The sequence below is a fragment of the Limulus polyphemus genome, unplaced genomic scaffold, assembly GCF_000517525.1.
Source record: "Limulus polyphemus unplaced genomic scaffold, Limulus_polyphemus-2.1.2 Scaffold2671, whole genome shotgun sequence".
Lineage (NCBI taxonomy): Eukaryota > Metazoa > Arthropoda > Merostomata > Xiphosura > Limulidae > Limulus > Limulus polyphemus.
The window spans coordinates 16,226-37,658 of NW_013668281.1; the positions used below are offsets into that span (position 1 = coordinate 16,226).

General features: G+C 30.8%; 2 protein-coding genes across 2 annotated transcripts in view; one reads left to right on the forward strand and one right to left on the reverse strand.

The window, feature by feature from the left end:
* LOC106467586 (multifunctional methyltransferase subunit TRM112-like protein) overlaps nt 1–3,020 on the forward strand; it is a 13,674-nt gene extending 10,654 nt beyond the window's left edge. The window contains exon 4 of the mRNA XM_013927946.2: nt 2,799–3,020. Within this exon, the coding sequence (XP_013783400.1) occupies nt 2,799–2,900 (102 nt within the window). The 3' untranslated portion in view covers nt 2,901–3,020. The remainder of the gene's footprint in view (nt 1–2,798) is intronic.
* Nucleotides 3,021–3,059: 39 nt separating this feature from the next.
* The window catches only part of LOC106467584, a 48,671-nt gene continuing 30,297 nt past the window's right edge, over nt 3,060–21,433 (reverse strand). The window contains exons 7-11 of the mRNA XM_022395796.1: nt 20,675–20,801; nt 19,197–19,390; nt 17,640–17,679; nt 15,568–15,681; nt 3,060–12,265 (exon numbers count right to left, since the gene is read on the reverse strand). Of these exons, the coding sequence (XP_022251504.1) occupies nt 12,103–12,265; nt 15,568–15,681; nt 17,640–17,679; nt 19,197–19,390; nt 20,675–20,801 (638 nt within the window). The 3' untranslated portion in view covers nt 3,060–12,102. The remainder of the gene's footprint in view (nt 12,266–15,567; nt 15,682–17,639; nt 17,680–19,196; nt 19,391–20,674; nt 20,802–21,433) is intronic.

Consider the following 21,433-nt stretch of genomic DNA (forward strand, 5'->3'; position numbering starts at 1 on the left):
CGAGGCTTCCTGGCTCGGATAGGACTCCTGAGCCATCTCCGTATCCACAGATAGACCAAATGATGTCGTGGTCTTCTTCGAACTTAAGGACGAACAACCCTAGATAATTTTGTAAACTTCAATAAGATCACTTCTTAACCTTCTTTCTTCAAGATGAAATAAGAGATCTTAATCTATATCCCTGATGCAATCCTTCCATCCTCAGAAACATCCTAGTAGCCTTCCTCTGAACCCTTTCTAACAAGTCAACATCCTCTTAGGTAAATTTGGAGACCAAAATTGTAGACAATACTTAAAGCAAGGCTTGATTACTTCTTTGGACTCATAATCAATGTCTACAAATACATCCTAAAATTTTAGTCATTTTATGTGTGGAAAACCATGATGAGGTGACAAAATCTGATTGGCAAGACACCACATACTTCAAGATATATATATATATTACACATTATGATTGAAAGGTATCTGTTAGGTATGGTAATTCTCTTTACATTTATAAAAGACAGTTTTTAAAAATATAATAATTTTTAATTGTACATTAAAGCATAAAAACAATTCTTTAAGTATTTTCATAAATAATTTTTACATTTTTTTTAAATGTGAAGTTAATTTATTCTAAATATGTTATGTGGACTTAAATTGAAACATTTATTAGAAAAATGACTAATCATGGCTGGAGACCATTAGTTGACATCACCACTTTTTGTTAGCCTAAACATTAAGTTATCCTATTCGTAAGTTTGTCTATCCCATTATCACAGAGACTGTTTGGCCAGTATGGCACAGTGGCTTTACACTTTGGACTCGTAGTCAGGTGGTTGCAAGTTCAAGGTTAACCTGCAACATGCTGTTGTGTCCTTGTTCCAGATTGCTCATCCACACATGTGCACATCTTTTTAATGAAGCAAGGTAGTAAAAAATCACATAGAAAAGAAGTGGTTCATTATATTACAAATAGAAATCACAGACAGACACGCATGTGCATATGTCTGTGTGTTTGTGACTGCTGTAGATCTAAGAGGAAAGAACCTAGAAATTTGAAAGAAGTGGTTCCTTATATTAAAAATAGAAATCACACAGATAAACACTTATGTGCACACTTGCGTGTCTGTGTGTGACCGTCATGGCTTCAAAAAGAAAGAACCTAGAAACCTGAAATTTTGCACCCATACTAGTGGACCCTGAGGGAGTGCACCTAGGTATTACTTATCCACGTGAGTGCACATATTTTTAATGAGGCAATGTAGCAAAACACCACATAGAAAAGAAATGGTTCCTTACATTACAAATAGAAATCACAGACAGACAAGAATGTGCATGCATTTGCAAGTGCATGTCTGTAGGACCACCATAGCTCCAAGAAGAAAGAACCTAAAAACCTGAAATTTTGCATCCATACTAAGTGGACCCTTAGGGTATGCACCTGCATATTACATGCCTTATCCACGTACGTGCGTGCATACTCATCTTTTTAATGAGGCAAGCTAATAAAAAACCATATATGAAAAAAGTGGTTCCTTATATTACAAACAAATCACAAACAGACAGACACACACATACATCTTTTTAATGAGGCAAGCTAGTGAAAACACACATAGAAAAGTAGTGATTTCTTATATAACAACTTCTAATATATATACATATATATAGAAAAGCCAGTGCATTTTGGTAACAATGCATTCCAACATTGGCTTTTATGTCATATTGCTTAACAACAAAGTATACAAGTTATATGTTTATGCTAAAATGGGTTCAGAATACACACACTGACATAGAGATCTAAAGTATATCAACCTAATAACCCGAGAAAAGCCCGGTACTTTTGCTAATATATATATATGTAAAGCTAACATTTCCAACCCTCTAGTTACTATGCAAACATATTGTAACATCTGTTAGATTAAGTTTTTATCCTCCCTAAACATCAGTATTAACATTTAATAAACTTACATATTTTGTAGCAATTTTTAGCTTACATTTTTTCCTTAAATTTTAAGATTAAGAACTTCAGTTGCTGATTCTATATTTGGTAAGTTTTCAGTAGACTTGGATAATTCACAAATTGCTAAATTTGATTATATCACATTAAAAAAAAGACTGCACATTGCATAAATATTCAATGACTGATAATGAGATTATGATCAGCAACTAAACTTATTAATGCATTCTTAACATACAGTATGATAAAAAAGGAAAGGACATCTAAATCATTGTAAGGAGCTTGAGCACAATCCAAAATAAAATAAAGAATCATGTACATTGATAAATCCAGTACAATCCAATAATGAGAAAAGAAATGATATTTCTTCAACTAACCAGCATGATTAAGAGACATTTGTTAGGTATGACCATTCTGTGCATTGATAAAGACTACAGTTTTTGAAATAAATATTATATTTTAAATAATTTTTGCTGTTTCTTTATATGCAGTTAAGATAAAGTGAAAGTAATAAATATTTTATTATAACCTGGAGTTAACTTTCTCCAAAAGTCAATACATTTTTATGATGTTAAAATTAAAAGAGAATGAGCTTGTGAAGTCTGGTGAAATTGTTACCTTTAAGTTTTATTAGGCAGTTTATATGTGACCGACAGTAAAATGAGTTTTCTCTAACGGTACAAAGTACTTATATGTGAAAACATGTTCTGAAACAATAATGTATTTCAGAAACGAAAAAGCGGGTTTTCTCATAAAAATACTGCCCGAAATATCTTTCATTAGCATATAGTTTCTTTACAACAGATGATGACCTCATGAAAATCAATTATAGTGCAATCCCTTTTTTTGTTTTTTAAAGGTAGAAGTCATTGAAGGTGAACTAGTGTGTCCAGAAACTGGCAGAAAATTTCCTGTTAATGAAGGAATACCCAACATGCTTTTGAACGAAGATGAAGTATAAAAATTCACATTATAATTATTGCCTCGTTGATATATGTTTAATAACTCTTTCTCATCTTTAAGCTGTACATAACTTGCTATTTTGTGTTTATATTTCTCATTAAAAGTTGCTGTCCTTAAACCTTTTTGTATTTATTTCTTATTAAAACAACAACAACAGTTACCAGACAATTTATAGTGATTTATTTTCCAAACATTTTACATAAGCAAAAATGTGCAAAAACAAATAAGATATTACCTTAAAGAGAACTCTTTAGGTATAAATTTACTTTTTCATCAATAACAGTGTTCAAATACAATTGCAACATTAAGTGTGAGAAAAGTATCTGTCACATAACAATCTTTGTTTTCAAAACTCAAAACATTTTAATTTTCTCATTGCCATGAGCACGTCTTCCTCTACAGAAGTGACATGCGAGTTTGGTAGTTTGTACTATGAAGAAAGTGTAATTACCCTCCAAAGTTTACCACATTCACGTTTCAGATTAATATTGAAATATTAAAACATGCACCCTTTTTTTGTTTTTATTATGCATTGGGAGAGTTATTTATCAATAAACATGGCAGTGAAAGATTTAATTAGGAGAGAAATGTGCTCTTTACACACTATAAAAAAGAACTGATAATATAGACACTGTGTAAATAATAATAGCAAATGCAGAAATCAGTTGTACCATACTTAAACCTCATGCATACAAAACATTGTAGCACAAAAATACATAGGCCCATCGTGATTCAAATATACAGTAATTTGAACCACGAAAAGTAAAAAATATACTTCTTTGAGAGTAACAAATTTTAGACTACCTTGTATTTTCCACATTGCAAAATGCTAACATTTGTTTTTAGCATTATAAACCTTGAAAGCATGCAAAGCAACGACATATGAAATAGTTTAGTTTATTATGAATTTCGTGCAAAGCTACACGAGGGTTATCTGCACTAGCCATCCCTAATTTAAGACTAGAGGGAAGGCAGCTAGTCATCACCACCCACTGCTAACTCTTGGGCTACTCTTTTGATCCCCCAAGGCTGAAAGGGTGAGTATGTTTGGTGGGACTGGGATTCCGAGTCGAGTACCCGAACCACCTGGCCATGCCAGGCCAACATATGAAATACACATTTACAATACCATAAACATTAAACACGTACATTCTGTAGCCTTTATATCAAAGAACACTTGATGCACAGCAAATATGAAATATACTTGGATAAAAACTAATTGTTTGCAAGAAATTGCTAACATAAGGGTTCTTACACTATTTATCTCTTGTGGGGTATGCAATATTGGCTAGTTCCTCAGTAAATTTCTGGTCATAGCCATAGAGCAAAAATTGAAAGATGTGAAAATTCCTTTAAAATGATAATTATCTCTAAAAAGGTTTTCAAAATATTTAAGAAATTTCATTTTCAATTTATAGCTTAAATACATTTCTCAATATCTTATTAATGTGTCTTCAAAACTTCATACATATTTTTCAGTCCAAAAGCCTAAACTATAAACAACCAAAAATTCTAAATTCCCAGTGGAAACCAGCAAACCCTAGTTTATATGTATTTTTCTTCAAGCAGACATTTGTATAGCTTGCTTCATTCAGTTAAAAAGCTGCTAAAAATTACTTAAATCAGTAAAATCTAGCACACACACTGATTGTAACTACTTATGTTATATTAGCAGTGTAGTCACTGTCTGAAGTGGCATTTAGTTTGTTATATTATATTCTGTACTTTTTAATAGAGGTTGTTCATTGGTTAAGAGACAGATGTCATACATCACTCTAGCAACATCCTGTTTGCAACTGAGTGATTTAATATTTTGAAGTAGTTGTTCTTAGTACTTAAAATGGTGAAAACTCTCACTCAAATATATAAATCAAGCAATTTTGAAACAATCTTTTAACCTTTTCCAGACTGCAGTGCACCTTTCAGGCATCAAATAACCACAAGTATTATTTTCACCCTAGTGGAGTAATTCTTTATTGTTTTTATTTACCACTTGTGGTATATCCAGGTAAACTGAATATGGATTTGAGATTTACTTGATAGGTCCACTTAACGGGAGATGTGAACAAGATATGGTACAATATAAAGAAAAAAAAAAGGTGCTAAATTTTACTTGCCAAGTTTGAGCTGAACACAACATGTAATGAACAATGAACACAATCTTTAATAAAACTTAAAACATGAAGGACGTTGCTCTCGACATCCTGAAAATGAGTTATCCAATTCTATTAACAAAAAGAGTTCAGTAGTATTTTGAAAACTGGTTAAATCATTAAGGAGGAACCTAAAAAACATTAAGCACTATATGATAAGTTATCAGTTTATACTTACTACTTCATACAACAATAAAAAGTAGTATCAACAATTACCATTAAAAACAGCTCTTGATAATAAGTAGTCAGCTTAAAAATTCACCTCAAGTACTGATGGAGCAACTTCATCTTTTGGCTAGTAAGCTTTGAAAATTTTATTTTTCAACCATAAATAAAGCCATATTCAGAGAAAATTTAAAATAAATGTACTGTTTCTAAAAAAGATGATGAGATTGACGATTTAACCAATAGTAATAATAATTACTTTCTCATGTAATCAGTTTGTGAAAAAACAACCATAAAAGTAAATGTTATGAAGATTTGAAAATATAAGGATACATCCTATAATACTGTAGCTATGCATTTTCTCACGAATCCACCAATGTTTAAAAATAGCATTTCAAGTCTTATTTTGTCAATGACTGGTAATTGCACAGAATACCTTTCATTCAATACCAGAACCAATAAGCTAGGTTAATCTAATGGCAGCCAACATTTTATCTGATAAACTATTTATATGCATAATAAAAACAGCGTAAATGAAAATGAACACTTAAGCTGACAATGTATGAAATCTTTATATCTTAAAAACATGCTAGCATATCTGCACATTATTTTTAATCAGTCAATTCCAGTTTTACACCAGTGATGTGTAAAATGAGCACTTTTGGGTTATTTTTTGGTTTGCTACTAAATAAATTCAGTCTAACATATTACAAAGCATACTTTAACATATCAGTGGCATCGGTAACAAAAAAGACATACAATCTTGGGCCGTGTTCTGAAAGCACTGATACAGAATCTTTTAAGGTCCGTTTTATGTACCTTCGGTGTTCAACAAATTCTGCTTTCAAACTAACTGGGAAGTTGCCTTTTAATGGCTAATACAGTTATTCTTCCCAAAGCAGATACACTTACAGTTCAATTAGTTGTCAATCAACAGGAAAAGCTTTGAAATCAAAAATAAATACATAATACAGAAACCTGGATTTTATAACATGAAGACTGTCATTTGCTTTGTTAAAAGAGGAAAAGTCAAGGTAAGACTTGAAAACATCTCATCCATGGCTAGAGTTCACTTATATTACTAGTATCTCATAACATTGAATAAATTTTAATGGTGAAAACTTTGTTAATTTTACGTGGCCAAGTTTGTCCATCTGTAAAATGTATTAGTTGCTGTTTCGTTCTTCTTTTGTACTAAGATTAAAGTTGCTTTGGGATTCAAAATAAATATTTAATGGCACAATGACTTACCTACTTAAGTGATGTTTTGAATCAAGACAGTTTAATGGTGATACTTCTTTCCACCATGAAAAATATGTTTAGGATTACTATTTTTGCTTGAAAGCAAAATTTATATTACAAATAAAATTTACATGTTCGTGTGACAAATCTTTCTGACTCTGTATATCAAAAGCAGTGTCAAAGTGACCTATATTTAAGCCTCTAATGCAAACACTGCATAATGTGAGATGGCATTCCTTAATTTTTTGCTAATCTTTATATTCATATTTTACATACCTTTTCCTCTGTCATTTAGTTGAGTTGTCTCGAGTTTGTTTATGCATCCTGTTAAAATCAATTGTAACATTATTTTCATAGTGAGACAAAATAACACTAGGTGGCACTGAAGTATTTGTCAAGATAACTATGGTCATATCTGTATATAAATCAGTGTGTCACTCTTATGTAAATAGACACATGGTGGTTACACTTGGGCCCAGATAGTAAAACATGTTTTCAGCTATGCTCTTTTCCAGGCCTGTTGAAGCTCCCCTCCGGGGATTCTGCCAGTAATCTTCAATAGATTACCCCATGCCAAATCGGCACCTTCATCAAATAATTTAAGCCTAAAGTATCAATTGATCCCATGGAGACGAGAATCCTTCAATAGGAAGGAATATTTCTCCAGCCTTCAAGCCACACTGAATTAACTTACCTCTGTAGTTCCTGAAATCTCTTCCCTCGTGTCACCTGCACAACCCCTAAAAGTAAATCTCACCTTTTCACAGTTTTTCTTCCAGGCACTTACCTTACCATAATACCTAAAGAAATCCAACAGTCCCTAGAACAATCAACCAACACAAAATTACGTGCAGTTCACTGGATCCACTCCTGATTAACCGGCAAGACAACCCAGCTCATGAAAATCATCATACTATCCAAACCAACAGCAGATCTTATCCTCAATTACAGTTGCTATTTCCAATACTTTCATTTTAAAGCGAAAAATCCTTATAGGACTAATGTAGACAAGCCTTGCCACTTATAGCACCATCAAATAATCATCAGTACTTCAAGTCATTTAGTAAAATTGAATATGTTTCTAAATTTAGTTCTAGAATAATACGTTTGCATTTGTTACCTGTAATGCCGTAAAGCGATCATTTTCTAGAATCTAAAGTTGTTGGTTAAATTTGTTCTCTTTTGCGAAAGGTTAAAACAACAATAATGGCTTATAGACTAATTTATAAACCGAGTCTTCAAGTAAAAATAACCTATTTTTTGTCACAAAACTACAAAATACGGTATCTACGCTCTGGCCTAGTCTATGAAGGCAAGTTTTCTCTGGGCGCTCCCCTTCCTCCCCCATGATAAAAATTCTCTAGCATTGGATTTATAGATCCCTGCCACCCTAAAGGACCCTTTGTCTCACAGGGGCTGTTTGTTTCGAGAAGCACTGATGTGTGGATCTCCCACTCTCATGGATTTCTCAACTTTTAAGGCATCTCCCAGTTAATTAAAATCACCCATGTTAAAACTGTCATTTCCAACAATCTCTGGAAAAATCACAAAGCATTTCCAACAAACCATTGCCAGGTGTGGGGCAAAGAGGAATTACGTGAACTCTGAACACCTCTGGTTTTAAAACAACCTAAATTTCTGCTATGATTATGTAAATAGATTGATCAGATATTCTGTCAACAGTCAATAATTGTTCAACATTGATTGCAATCTCATTGTATGATAGCAAATAAAAGAGAATTGAAGACTGATATGCCAGATACACAAGGATGTGGAGCATTGATTGGATATTGCTTGATGCTCAGTTAGAGCTTATAAGTGTTGTAAGCAATCAAATGGTTTTAAAGATGTTGTATTATCAAGCAGATTTTGTGGTTACTTACAAAGTTAGGATTTCTTATTTTTGGTTCACAAGATTATGTTGTCAAATGTTTGAAGTTCAGTTATGTTGTTTGTAAAGACACACGCCTAGGATTTTCAAATTTTGTTCCATTTAACTTGTGAAAGTTCTAAAAAATACTCTTGTTTCTTTGAGGATCTTGGTATAAACATTGGATTATTCTCAATGGAGAACGAAATATTCATTACAGTATCATCATATTTTTAGGAATCCAAAAGTTTTTACTTTGCCAACTTATAACTCAATAATATAAAAGCATAAGTTGCCAGTTAAAGAATAACTTTCAAAACAATTATTAATTTATTATGCTTATAAACTGGATACACAAGTACCTACAGGTAAAGAATGCTATAACAGATTTTGTACATATAATTTATAAATTTTATTCACATTAACAATCTTTCAGAGATGATTTATGGAAGAGTTGATTAAAAAAATAGGTCAGAAAATTTATTAATACCAAGAAATAAGACATTCAAGCTAGACTGTGAAATAGGTTTTGATTATATAGTACATTATAAGAGAATAGTTGCTAAAATTCTACAACAGAAATGACAATTAATAATAAATAGTCTTCATTATGAATAACAGTCAAACTACAAAAAGCTTCTATGACCACTCTGCCCAAGGTTATCCAGTTGGGTATACCCTCACTGTAAGCAGTGTTTTTGGCCCTCAACTGAAAAACACTTGACAAAGTTGGGCCTCCTTAGTGAAATTATCAAGCACCAAAGCAAAACTGTCACATGTAAAGCTTCATGTATCATGCCTAACACATTTGGCCAATGTAGTTATTACTAGGTAATAAACTTAATTTTATATATATATATATATATTAATCTAGCTAACACTCTAAAAAGACATATTGAAATATTTATATTTAATACTATAAGTTACAGAAACATATACACTTATATCTTATTTAGTATGTGACAATTTCCAGCTAGATGTCCACAAAACAGCAGCATAGCTTGTGTATTCACATAGTGACTAATGGTGGTGTGAATCATGGTTCAAGTAGTGGTCTTTTGTGTGCTGCTATCAACTGCAGTTTTTTTTTTTTTACAACAAAGAAAGTTGTCCTTCTGCAGGTTTCCTCAGGAGAAACTAATTTGAGCTTTTTTATCTACATCATTAATGTGATGTTTCCTCCATGTTGAAATGTTATTGTATCAGTGGGGGCCAGAGATACTGCACCGGTGCAATGGATCGTGTTTTTATGACGTTTAGATATATTAACCTTTTGTATATGACTCAGAGTTCATTTTTAAATGTGTATTACAGTTATTCGCATTAAAAGACAGACGTAAAATAAATTTGAATCTGTGACAGGTAAAAATGAGTACAACTTCAGTAACTGATGGACAAGAGTTCTGAGGAGATAAAAGTTAAAAGTTCTGTCCAAACCACATTTATGAATTTACCTCAACGGAATGCACTGGTGTGGAATGCTGTACCTACTCTGTTAGAAATACCATATCTCTCTGCAAAAGTCACTCCCAATTCTTAGCTTATTTAAGCTGTTTAAGATTACTTACATCTGCATTACATGTGCTGGCAACTGATTCTGGACATATCAACATATTTAGTATACGCATGTCATAATGTTTTTTTTTATTTTTATTATTACTGCAGAATAACCACCGAAAAAGAGTGCCAGAACTAGACATACAAAATAAAGCAAAGGTTAGGCTGACTATCAAGGAACAGCAATTATAAATTTGCCATTTGGTAAAGGAAATTGAATATTTCAAAAGCAAAGCTATCCACTTGAATAAGTAACATATTCAAAATGGCTTCTGCAAACTTACCAGAAACAAACTTGGGATACAAATGAAAAATGAAATACAAATTGTGGTTATAGATGACAAAATACTGTATCTCAAGGTAAATTATCCAAGTATAAAAGCACACATTTTTGTGCAAGTTTCTCTTTACCATCCATGTAGTCCTAAACAACACAATATATACTATATTAAACATATGCCAGCATTTCAGAACAAAGTGCTTAATACTCTGAGGAAATTATTTCTAAGTTAAAACTCTGGGTCACAAGTCTGAATTAGAGTACCCTTAAAAATTTCAAATACTACTGTTATCGGGATGAAGTTATTGGTCTTGAAGACTATAGTTCCATGGTGGCAAAATAAGGAAATTTGTAAATCAAGCTTTGGTTTCCATGGTGCAAAGCCTAATCACTGAACTAAAATGGGTAATGTTATTCCTAAAGCAACATTATAAGTAACACTAAATGAGGCTACTGCAAAAAATGACTCCATCAGCGGAGTAATGAAAATTGTGTTCAAGCCATATTTTGAAAAATATTTACTGCTTTTGATCCTCCCCAGTTATTGAAAAGTGCATAGAATAAACTTGTAAAAAAACAAGATGCATGATGTTAATGGAAACCAAAAAAAGTAGAGTTACAGTTAAAGCATTTTTTATGACAAAGATACCATGTGCCCAAAGCTTTGACAAAATCAAAAGGATCTCATAACATTTTCAAAAATGAGTGTGTGATTAGCTACATAAGTGCTAAGGCACACAGAGAGTGCTATGAGTAGAAGGCTAGTACACAGCTGATGTTTTTGAATCAAGAAGTTAATCACTTGTTTGTTTTAATTCCATTAAATGTGTTTTGAAATGTCACACAGCTGAAAAAACTTCTATATCATTCATATAATGTTTTAAAATTAATGTAAAGTGTGGTGATCAAATTTAAATCCATACCAAATATGAATTATATTCTATTAAAGAATGGCACTTATCAATTTCTCTTGTAATAACAGTGTGGGGAAATCTCAACTCCCAGTACCTCACTGGTACTGATTTTTTTTAACAAATAGGCTTTTAGATTTACTGTTTTAAGACAGGCTGATAATTGCCAAGATAATTCTACTTCATAACAGTTTGGCTGCATAACTAAGCAGTCTCTTGTAAATGCATTTGTTCTGACCAATGATTTGACAAATTAGAGCAAGAGCAGAGACAGATTTATATTACCAATAAAATGTTTTCTGTTGAACTTGGTTATTTTTGAAGTACTTATGATTATTTGCTGAATGAAACCTATTTTTGATAGATATTTACACAACAAAAATATATACACAAAACATTGTATTTAGAAGAAAATTGTGAAAGTTCTTTTGTCATAGGTGGATTCAGTAGTTTTCACGACATATAACAGTGTGAAGCAATCAGTATGACAATAGATTATTAAAAAGAACAGTGCTAGTTTTTATAACAAATACTTTTGTATTGTTTTCAAGTATGAGTATTTGACCAATGGTCACAAAGCAATATTCTTGGAGATTTTAATGCATTGCACAAGTACAAAATAAAATAAAAATTAACATGCCACACAATGTTTAACAAACTTGTTAAATAAATATTAGGTTGTTTGTTTCCTACTTTGCAGTAAATTATGTTCAATATAATAAAACAGAAAGATATATAATATAGATAAAAATAATACATGTCACGTAAATGTGATTATAAAAGGAAAAATTACAGAAAAAATGACAGAGAATGCTATAACATGGATGAATCCTAGGACACAACTTTACTTGATTGCTTGTTGATTTAACATTAATATAATAGTAATATTTTTCTGTATGCAATAATATTCATTCACATGCTTTTTGTAAGTAAAGTATAACAAAACAATAAAATATCACACAGCAATTAATTGAATAAACAGCCAAGTAACAATTTCATGAAAGCCAAAGCACGTGCACCAGTTAAATATCTGAAACTAGTAAAGAATCCAGCATCTTTGAACTTGCTCCACCGGTTGTTTCACTTTCGGGTACAAATCTGTTCAAGGCTGGTCCTTTTCTTAAAGCAGGGTTAGGACCTTTATGATTATTAGGATCTGGACCACTTAATGGCACATAATCTTTGCTAAATATAAAACAACAACACTAACTTTAATATTTAAAGTGGCAGAAAGATAATGAAGAAAAACTTTAAATCATCACTTACCTTTTCAATCAGCAATAATGAATAAACACCCATAATAAAATAAAAATTCACTTAGAAAAAGTAGTATTATGGTTACCTTACTTAAAATGTTTAATAATTTTTATACAGTTGCATTCCATGCTTATTAAGAAATTCACTAATGTGAATAAATATTTATTTTACAGTGAATTTTAATATCATAAGTCTGTTAATATGTTCTTTTTACATGAAATTTTCAATCAAACACATCCAGATTCATTACTGACATACACTGAACATGTAGATATTACAGTAACCATGGAAATGAGAAACTTCTTAATAATTTACCACGTTAACAGGAAGTGGCTACTGCAACCTTTAAAATAAACAATTGTTCCTTTCTCTTTTGGGGTACACATCATGTTATCTATTTATTTACTGTAAAAAAATGTATATTGTAATTGGTAGAATTTATGAAGTTTTTGTAAAATTTTCATATGCTCTTGTAGGAGATACTAAAATGAGAAATTATATTAGAACTATTATATTAGAGTATTACTATGAATAGTGAGAAAACCAGAAGGAATATTTTCATAGTCTGTGAACTCTGTACCTATTAAATACTCAAAAACTATAATAATATCAACAACTTATTTAACAGTTTAAACTTTTGTTGCAGTTGAATGAACTGCTAATTTCACCCTTCCACAATTATTCTGGTAATTTTTCTAAATTTTCAATCAAGTGTTCTGATTGTGATTACTGATATTCTTATGAAGGATGTACATTTGCACTAATCTTCTATTTTGGACAAAGTTTACCACATTGATTTTTCTGCAAGGCTGTGGTTGGCTCTGTTTCTGTGTCATTTCTTCTATAGTAAAGACCATAGTTATTTCAGTGGGTGGTACAGACTTATACAAGTTATTACGAGTTGGGGCTTATATCCTTTTACTGTGTATAATAGGAATGACTGCTCATGTAAACAGTTTAAGGCAGAGATTCTCAAACTGTGGTATATGGAGCTAATATTGGTGGTACAGGACAGAATTAATAAAAGAAATAATAAAATTTGTAATTAGCCCTATTTGAGCTTTCCACATACATTTACTTATTACTCTCCTCATTTATAGACTCACCTTCTACCTGAATAGACTCGCCAGTATTTTCTTCATTTCAAATTGACAAAAATGGTACCACATATTCTTCAATCGTAACAGAAAAAACAATCGCATCCTTGGGTAAGTGTTAAGAATATGAATTTTTCTTATTAGGTTTTTTTTATCGTCCTTTTTTTTCTTAATTAGGCCTAGGTTTGTAATTTTAAAAAAATTCAACAAAAAGTGGTACATGAGCCTGAAACGTTTGAGAACCACTGGCCTAAATGAATGTGTGACACCCCTACTAGAACTTTGGTCTGACCTGAGTGTGGTATCATCATTATACTAATTCTTGTTTCTGTCCTATGAAGATCAAAGTCCTCCTCCCCCTCTCTCTGATGCAGCAGTTAGAAGTTTACAACAAACTTAGAAGCTGGCTAGTTAAGTCAAAAATTCTACTGGCTGTAAACAAAAAATCTTATTTATTCATTTGCTTCAATCTTCTGCTATCCATCTTTGATATTCTTTTCAGCGTAACATTTATGGAACGTGCTATATTGGGATACTTATAATTACCTGTTCAACATTACTGTACCTTAAGCCTTCCATTAAGAACTGGGTGGAATCCACCCAGCTCATAACCAGAAAGTATCTATGAGAGTAACTGTTCTATAATTTTTGAAACTGTATGGAAGTCTTTACAGAATTTTGCAGATTATTAGAAAACATTACAAGGATTTCATACACAAAATATATGGTTTTTGAATTATGTTTTAAGATTTTTTTATTAAAAATTTGCTCATGAATTTTTTCTTTTAGAATGTTGACTATTCAACGTACAAAGTAATTTTCATTTTAAGATTAAAAATACTTTATCTGAAATTTCTCAAGTTTTATTTGCATAAACTCTATATCCTTCTAGATAATCATCAAACGTTTCTTTTAAATAAAACTTTATATTTAATCTGTTATTTTATCAATATTAACTCTATATGGTGTTAATCGATTTCACCGACCTTGTAACCATCATAACAATTAGGAAATAAATCTAAGTTATCTTTTTTGTTCTAGAATAACTGCAAATTTAAATAGGAAACCACAAATGCTTATTTTAAATACCTTAAATCTCTTAAGAGTATAAATCTATTTATGTTTATTAATTTTTGTTTTATTGACCTTTGAACTGTGTCTGACTAAAAATACCGACAGAAGTTGAAAATTACACGGCCCGCGCGCATCAGTATGACCCTATCGAACAGCAAAATGCATAAGCTTCTGGTGCATACACCCCCATGAAGGTTTTTTTATTATTATTCTTTCATTATCAAACTTAACAACTTTCTATTTTTATGATTTTAGTTAGTTTAACAATACCTCCAAAATCCACTGTAATTTATCAGGTTTCCTAATTAAATTGTATTCAGGTCTAAAAAATATAATTTCTATTCACAAAATAGCCTTGTTAGCAATACTTTAAACTTTCTAATGATATAAGAGCATTTCTCTCATAAATAACTCGGAAGGCTGACAGAATTATGATGAATAAATAAATAGCTTTCGATTGATTATAAATTTATTGGTATATAAAAATAGGCATAGATACATAAGTCTTCTCAAATGATGAAGTGGTGGGCAGAGCCAATATGGTGGGTTCACTAAATATCATGATATCTCAGCAAATAGAAAAGGTAGGAGGTTCTTATTTTATATTCTAGCTTGCCAGTATTGATCATTTGAGTTTCTAATTTGTACGAAACTGTAGATGTTGTCTTGTGGGCATCATAAATGTATTCTGACCAAACCCAGAAGGCCACATACCATGTGACACACAAAAATCGATATTTAGCCTTTTTTTTAATATAGTTTCAAATTAAGAAACTAACTAATGTACAATAGTAAAATTTGAATTATAATCTATAATTTAATACCAAATTTATTGAAATACATTTATAAAATAATAGTTAAAAAACGTTGAATGTAAATCTACAAACAGGATGACATGCCCTCTGACCCCTACCTGTCTCGATAGCGTTAATACCAAACACTATTTTGTTAGTTGAACAGCAAGCACATACTTGCTATAAACTCACAAAGCAACTAAAAGTTAGTTTCATACTACTTTTTAATAGAGAATTAAAAAAAACAGTTAAAACAGCCACTTACAGTAGAAGATCATCACATGGTCCCTTGCGAAGTCTAGGATCTGGACCTTTAGCATGAGTCCTGTACATAGACGTATGCTGTTGATCTTCTTGAGTACTTGTGCCTTTCGAGATTCTGCAGGTTATTGGAGAGAAAATCATTATGATATCTAGAACACATAACTATATGCCTGTTATAATACAAAAATATTTTAAACTAACACAAAGTAATTTTTCAGTGTACTAACACCACATTCTAAGCTTTATGAGAGAGTTTATTGATCACTTACTTTTTAAATTTTTTTACTTAATGTTTTCATACAAATGCCATTACTTCTTAAATCAGTGGCATTAAAACAAATCCATAAAAATAAATTTATACGAATAAAAAATCTAATCAACTCTTAAGTATTAATCTGATGTGTAATATAGTATGTTCTCTTACACAAAATATTCAAAAAGTAAAAATACTTCAGATACTACCGAGTGACTACTTTAGTAACAATACAAGTAAAAAAACTGGGACACACACACACACACACACATGATAATATACATCATATGTTATACAAAGGCAAGATACACTAGCTTCTAGCATCAAAGTTGCATATCAACAAAATAACCGTTTCATTGAAAAGTATTTGCTTCAGATAACACACAAAAATACTCAGTTTTTGCATTGTTGATAAGCATGTCTCACCTAACACTTGTGTAATAAGCCTGGAAAAAAATATAGCAAAACCATGGTGACATTGAATTTTTCATTTTACACATTAGCAATTAAGATCTCTGACTATTTCACCCACAAGTCTCACACTATGTCACTTAAAAGTTAATTTATACATCTTTTTCGTGACTCTCATTTCTCATCAAACTCAGCAGTTAAAACTTTTTTTGCAAGATAATAAGCTAAAAGCGGAAGTTTACTTTTTAAGAGTTTTACTAAGATGTTCAACTAAAGAAATTGAAAGACTTGACATTTAGGCATGAAGTTACATACAACAAAGCTGACAGAGCATAACATTAAAAAAAAAATTTCTGCAAATAAGTCATGTGTTTTCTTCTCACAAGAGTTGTAACCATTACAGTTAGCAGTGGTCATTGACCTTGGAATTCTCACCTAGAAGTTACATTATTTTAAAACTTGTGTTGCTGGGGTAAAACACTTAACAAGAAGAAGAAAGATCTGACAAAATATAGATAAATTACGGTTAATTTTTTCTGAGGTAATAAGGAAGAGACACGACAGAAGGTTTAAAAATGAAATCCATACAGCATGAGAATATTAGAGGTGAAGGTGAAACACCATTAGTAGGTTTTGTCTATTATATAGGTATATCAACAGAAAACATATCAGAATATTCATATCACTATCTACAAATGTGGATGTATAGTAGGAATTTTAAATTCTTGAAAAACTGGTATAATTTGTGTAAAATTGAATATTTCAATATTTGAGTTTCAGTCAGCAAATTCAGAATAAATAACTGGTATTAGATAAAAAGATGATATAAACAATTATGCATAAATATACACACACACACACCACTGTGAAAGAACAATTACAAATAAATTATGGAATATTGTAGACAAACTTTGATGTTTTGCACATAAGTTACAAGATTAGTTAACATTTCTTATATTTGAGTTTTCAATGATAGTTTTTTTACTTGTATTACCTACCTTATATTTTATTTTTAAATGATAACCTTTTACTTGTATTATGTACCTTATATTTTATGTCTATATGATAGCCTTTTACTTGCATTACCTACTTTATATTCGATTTTTAAATGAATTACAAGATTAGTTAATATTTCTTATATTTAATTTTTAACTGATAGCCTTTTACTTGTATTACCTACCTTATATTTGATTTTTAACTGATAGCCTTTTACTTGTATTACCTACCTTATAATTGATTTTTAACTGATAGCCTTTTACTTGTATTACCTACCTCATATTTAACTTTAAATGATAGCCTTTTACTTGTATTACTTACCTTTTATTTGATTTTTAAATGATAGCCTTTTACTTGTATTACTTACCTTTTATTTGATTTTTAAATGATAACCTTTTACTTGTATTACTTACCTTAAGTGATACGAGTGAAGCTCCTCTTTACCACTTTCTCCTGTGTAAGAAAAAAAAAAAAAACATGATTATTACATGATTTGTATTGCATGAAAATAAAATCCAGACCCATGTTCACATTAGTTATGAGAAACAGCCTCTTTGGTTTCTATTTATTTATTTTTTTTTTCCATTTGTTCAATTTTGGTATAACTCGTACTGGAGAAAGTTTCGGCTAATGTGTGTTTTCTTATTACTAATTCAGTAAAAAAAAACTGGAAGAAAATTTATTCAAGGCTATTACCACAAACTTTTAAATATACATGCTATTTCAATTCTAACTAAATAAAAAGCAACAATCAAAAATAGTAATCACACAATTTTTTTGACAGCCCAAACTGCCCCTCCTGGAACCTCATTTTACTCATGACTGTGACCTTGGATGTGATTATCTTTGCTTAAAATGTCAATACATTAAGTATAAAGCTTTCTGTAAACATTTTGATGGTCAACAATTCTTACCCAGTTATTAGCTAGATTGAGCAATTACTGAACAAAATAAACTGTAAAATAAAACATAAATGCATAGTATTTCAATATGAATGTGGTTAAAATTATTTTCCATAAACTTTATTCAAAGCTAATTAAAGGAATACAAGTCACACTTTTTATAACACCCATGTGCAAAGTAGTCCTGGTTGTTGTTGCCCAAACACCTCCCAATGCTTAGCTTTAGAACATGTAATGTGAAGAGCCAAGGTATAAAAATGGCATCTTCAGTATTCATTCATAATTATGTTTTTACACCATTCACTATCAGTGAGGTCCACATATTACATAACATTGAGTAGTTTTGTTATAGGCCTCCTAGCAGCATCTGTTGTTGCCAGCTTTACAATAAGGCTAAATTTGACAAATTACAGGTTGAAATTGATTAAAATACAGGCTACTTTTAGCACACTCTTTCTTGTGGAGGTGCCACATTATAATCAGTTAAGTCCTATAGGACCAAATATGGGTACTTATTTTAAACGTAGTTGTTTTTCACCTTATATTTATCTTGTAACTGTTAAAATACATGGGTCACTCACTGGCTAATATGAGTGTCTGATTCATGGCACAAGGCTTACAGCTACAGCTTAAAGTGCTGAATTTTACATTTTAAATAAAGAGCAAAAAATGTTTCCATAAATACACATATTTTACATATTGAAGCATTAAAAAGCGGACTGCTACCTAGATGTTACAGATTTTGTAAGTGCAACTTTTGAATTATTTTTCTATTTTTCTTTTTATGTATCTTTAGTTACTGAAACATATTTTTAAAGTGACCTCAGACATAAAAGGTGTGCTTGAATGGCAATGTGCTCTAACAATGTGACAAAGAATAATGCTATAATATTAATATTCATAAACTGTTGGAATTAGTTATATCTATATCAAAAGTAATGAAATTTTCATAACTATATTTAGTTAGCAGCTAAACCTAAAAATACTTTGAAATTTAAACTTTTCTTCCTAAAATTTTTATTTTATTTTTAATTTTCATTACTTAGTTCAATATTTAGATAACATTACGTTTTTCATGTTTGATGGACCACTTTCTGGCTTTTTCATGAGCAACCTCTTCCACATTAGGTGTTTCACTCAAATCTTGAACAGGAATTTCTGGAGTCCCATGTTCCTGAATAGATGAATCAGCCACTTCACTGGTAGAAAGAGTTTCTTCAGCTGATGTTGGTTTTTCTTCCTGAGTTTGACTTCCTGAAATGCTATAAAATTAATAAAATTAGCTTACAAAATTCCAATTTTATCATAATTTTTGGTGTTAAACTGAAACAACTGATCTCAAAAGAATAACAATAATTAAACAACATTTGAATATAAGTTAACAAAAAGGTATCACAGCTAGTTATTTTAAAATAATTGTTTTACCCAAGAGAACATTGGTCAAACACATTCTAGAGTAATTTTTTGATAATCTTGAAAGTGAATAGAAAACAAATTATTAAAAAGCTTAATTCTAACATAATTAATAATAATAAAAAGTTTAGGATAAGTGTTGTCAGTTATGATTTAATTTGTTCCAGTATTGTTAGATCCAATATTCAACAAATACCCATTAACCGGGTGACCAACTTAAAAGTAGTTCTGTAGGGATAAAGAACACAAAGGGAAAAAAAATGTTCAAAGTGAAAATTTAAAACAAAATTTTTGCAGTCTAAATACAAATAACCAAATGCTTCAACAAACTGGATAAAACTGCAGTGTAATACCAAATTAAACAAATTAATAAGAGGTTAACAAAACAAGTCACAACTGTACAAACATATCACTAATTGAAAATGGCTAACATCAGATAAATAATACACATGGGCACAAAAAGCTGATAAAACATCAAACTTCTAACAGAATGATGCTTACAGTCATTATATTCTGGAAAATATTTTTTTGTGTGATGATGAATTAGTAAAACATTGTAATAAAACTTAACATTTTATGTCACAAATATAAAACAAAATAATATTCACTTCTTGTCCCTTATCAATTCATTTATTAAGACAAAATTTTAACACAGTAACATTATAGAAGTTTTTATTAATATATGTCCTGGGGGTGAGACTCAATGGTTCACACTTCTTTAGTCTCTGCCCTATGAATAACTTTTACACCAATAACAAGATTGTTTGTTTGTTATGGATTTTGCGCAAAGCTACATGAGGGTTATCTGCACTAGCCGTCCCTAATTTAGTAGTGTGAGACAAGAGTGAAGGAAGCTAGTCATCACCACCCACCGCCAACTCTTGGGCTACTCTTTTACAATGAATAGTGGGATCAACCATCACATTATAATGACCGTCACATTATAACGTCCCCACAGCTGAAAGGGTGAACATGTTTGATGTGACAGAGATTCAAACCCGCGACCCTCAGATTGCGAGTCGAGTGCCTTAACCACCTGGCCATGCCGGGCCTACCAATAACAATCAGAAGTTGTAAGTAATATTTAATAAAGTTAGAGTTTAATATTCATTGCTTTAGTTTTCAGCACTTACACATCTGCATTTTTCATTGATGTCAGCATGATTCTACCATTTGATTCATTGTAACTGCAGCTTTCCAGAACCATCTGTATCACATATTTATCAAATGTTGGAAATTCTTGCTCCAATTCTGCTTGAACTAGAAAAATTAGGACTAAGAATTCATTCTTGTAAATGATAAAAAAAAAAAAGAGATACATACTTATATTACCATAATCATTGTTTTCTTGGCTTAGTTATTAAATAAATTTTTAATTAAAACTAGAGGCATTATTTTTTCTATTAAATAGCCTTTTTAAGTTGTCAATCTAGTCCTATAAAAAAACAATACACTTTAACAGTTCTTCAGGTCAATGTTTGAGTTTTTCACAAAGTGAGATTTGGCACTGTATTCACATGTACTGCACTGCAAATGATACATACTTAATTGGACAAAAATAATGCCGGTCTTCAAGTACATCAAAAATGACACAACCTAACTTTTAAAATGAAGCATTAAGTGACACTTATGAACTTCTAATGAAGCTTGATATAAGTGTGAGTTGTCTGTTAACCAAAATAATGTTTAAATGCTTCAAAGAAAATTAAATACACACTGAAAATATTGGCTTCCAAGTTTTAAAACAATGCCTAACTGTAAAATACCTAATAACCATTCTGAGTGATCCATAAATACAAAACATCACTTGAGAAATCAGTATACTAATATACTAAGTTTTCTTTTATCATAGTAAATTTTATAAAATACATACACATATACACATGTACATA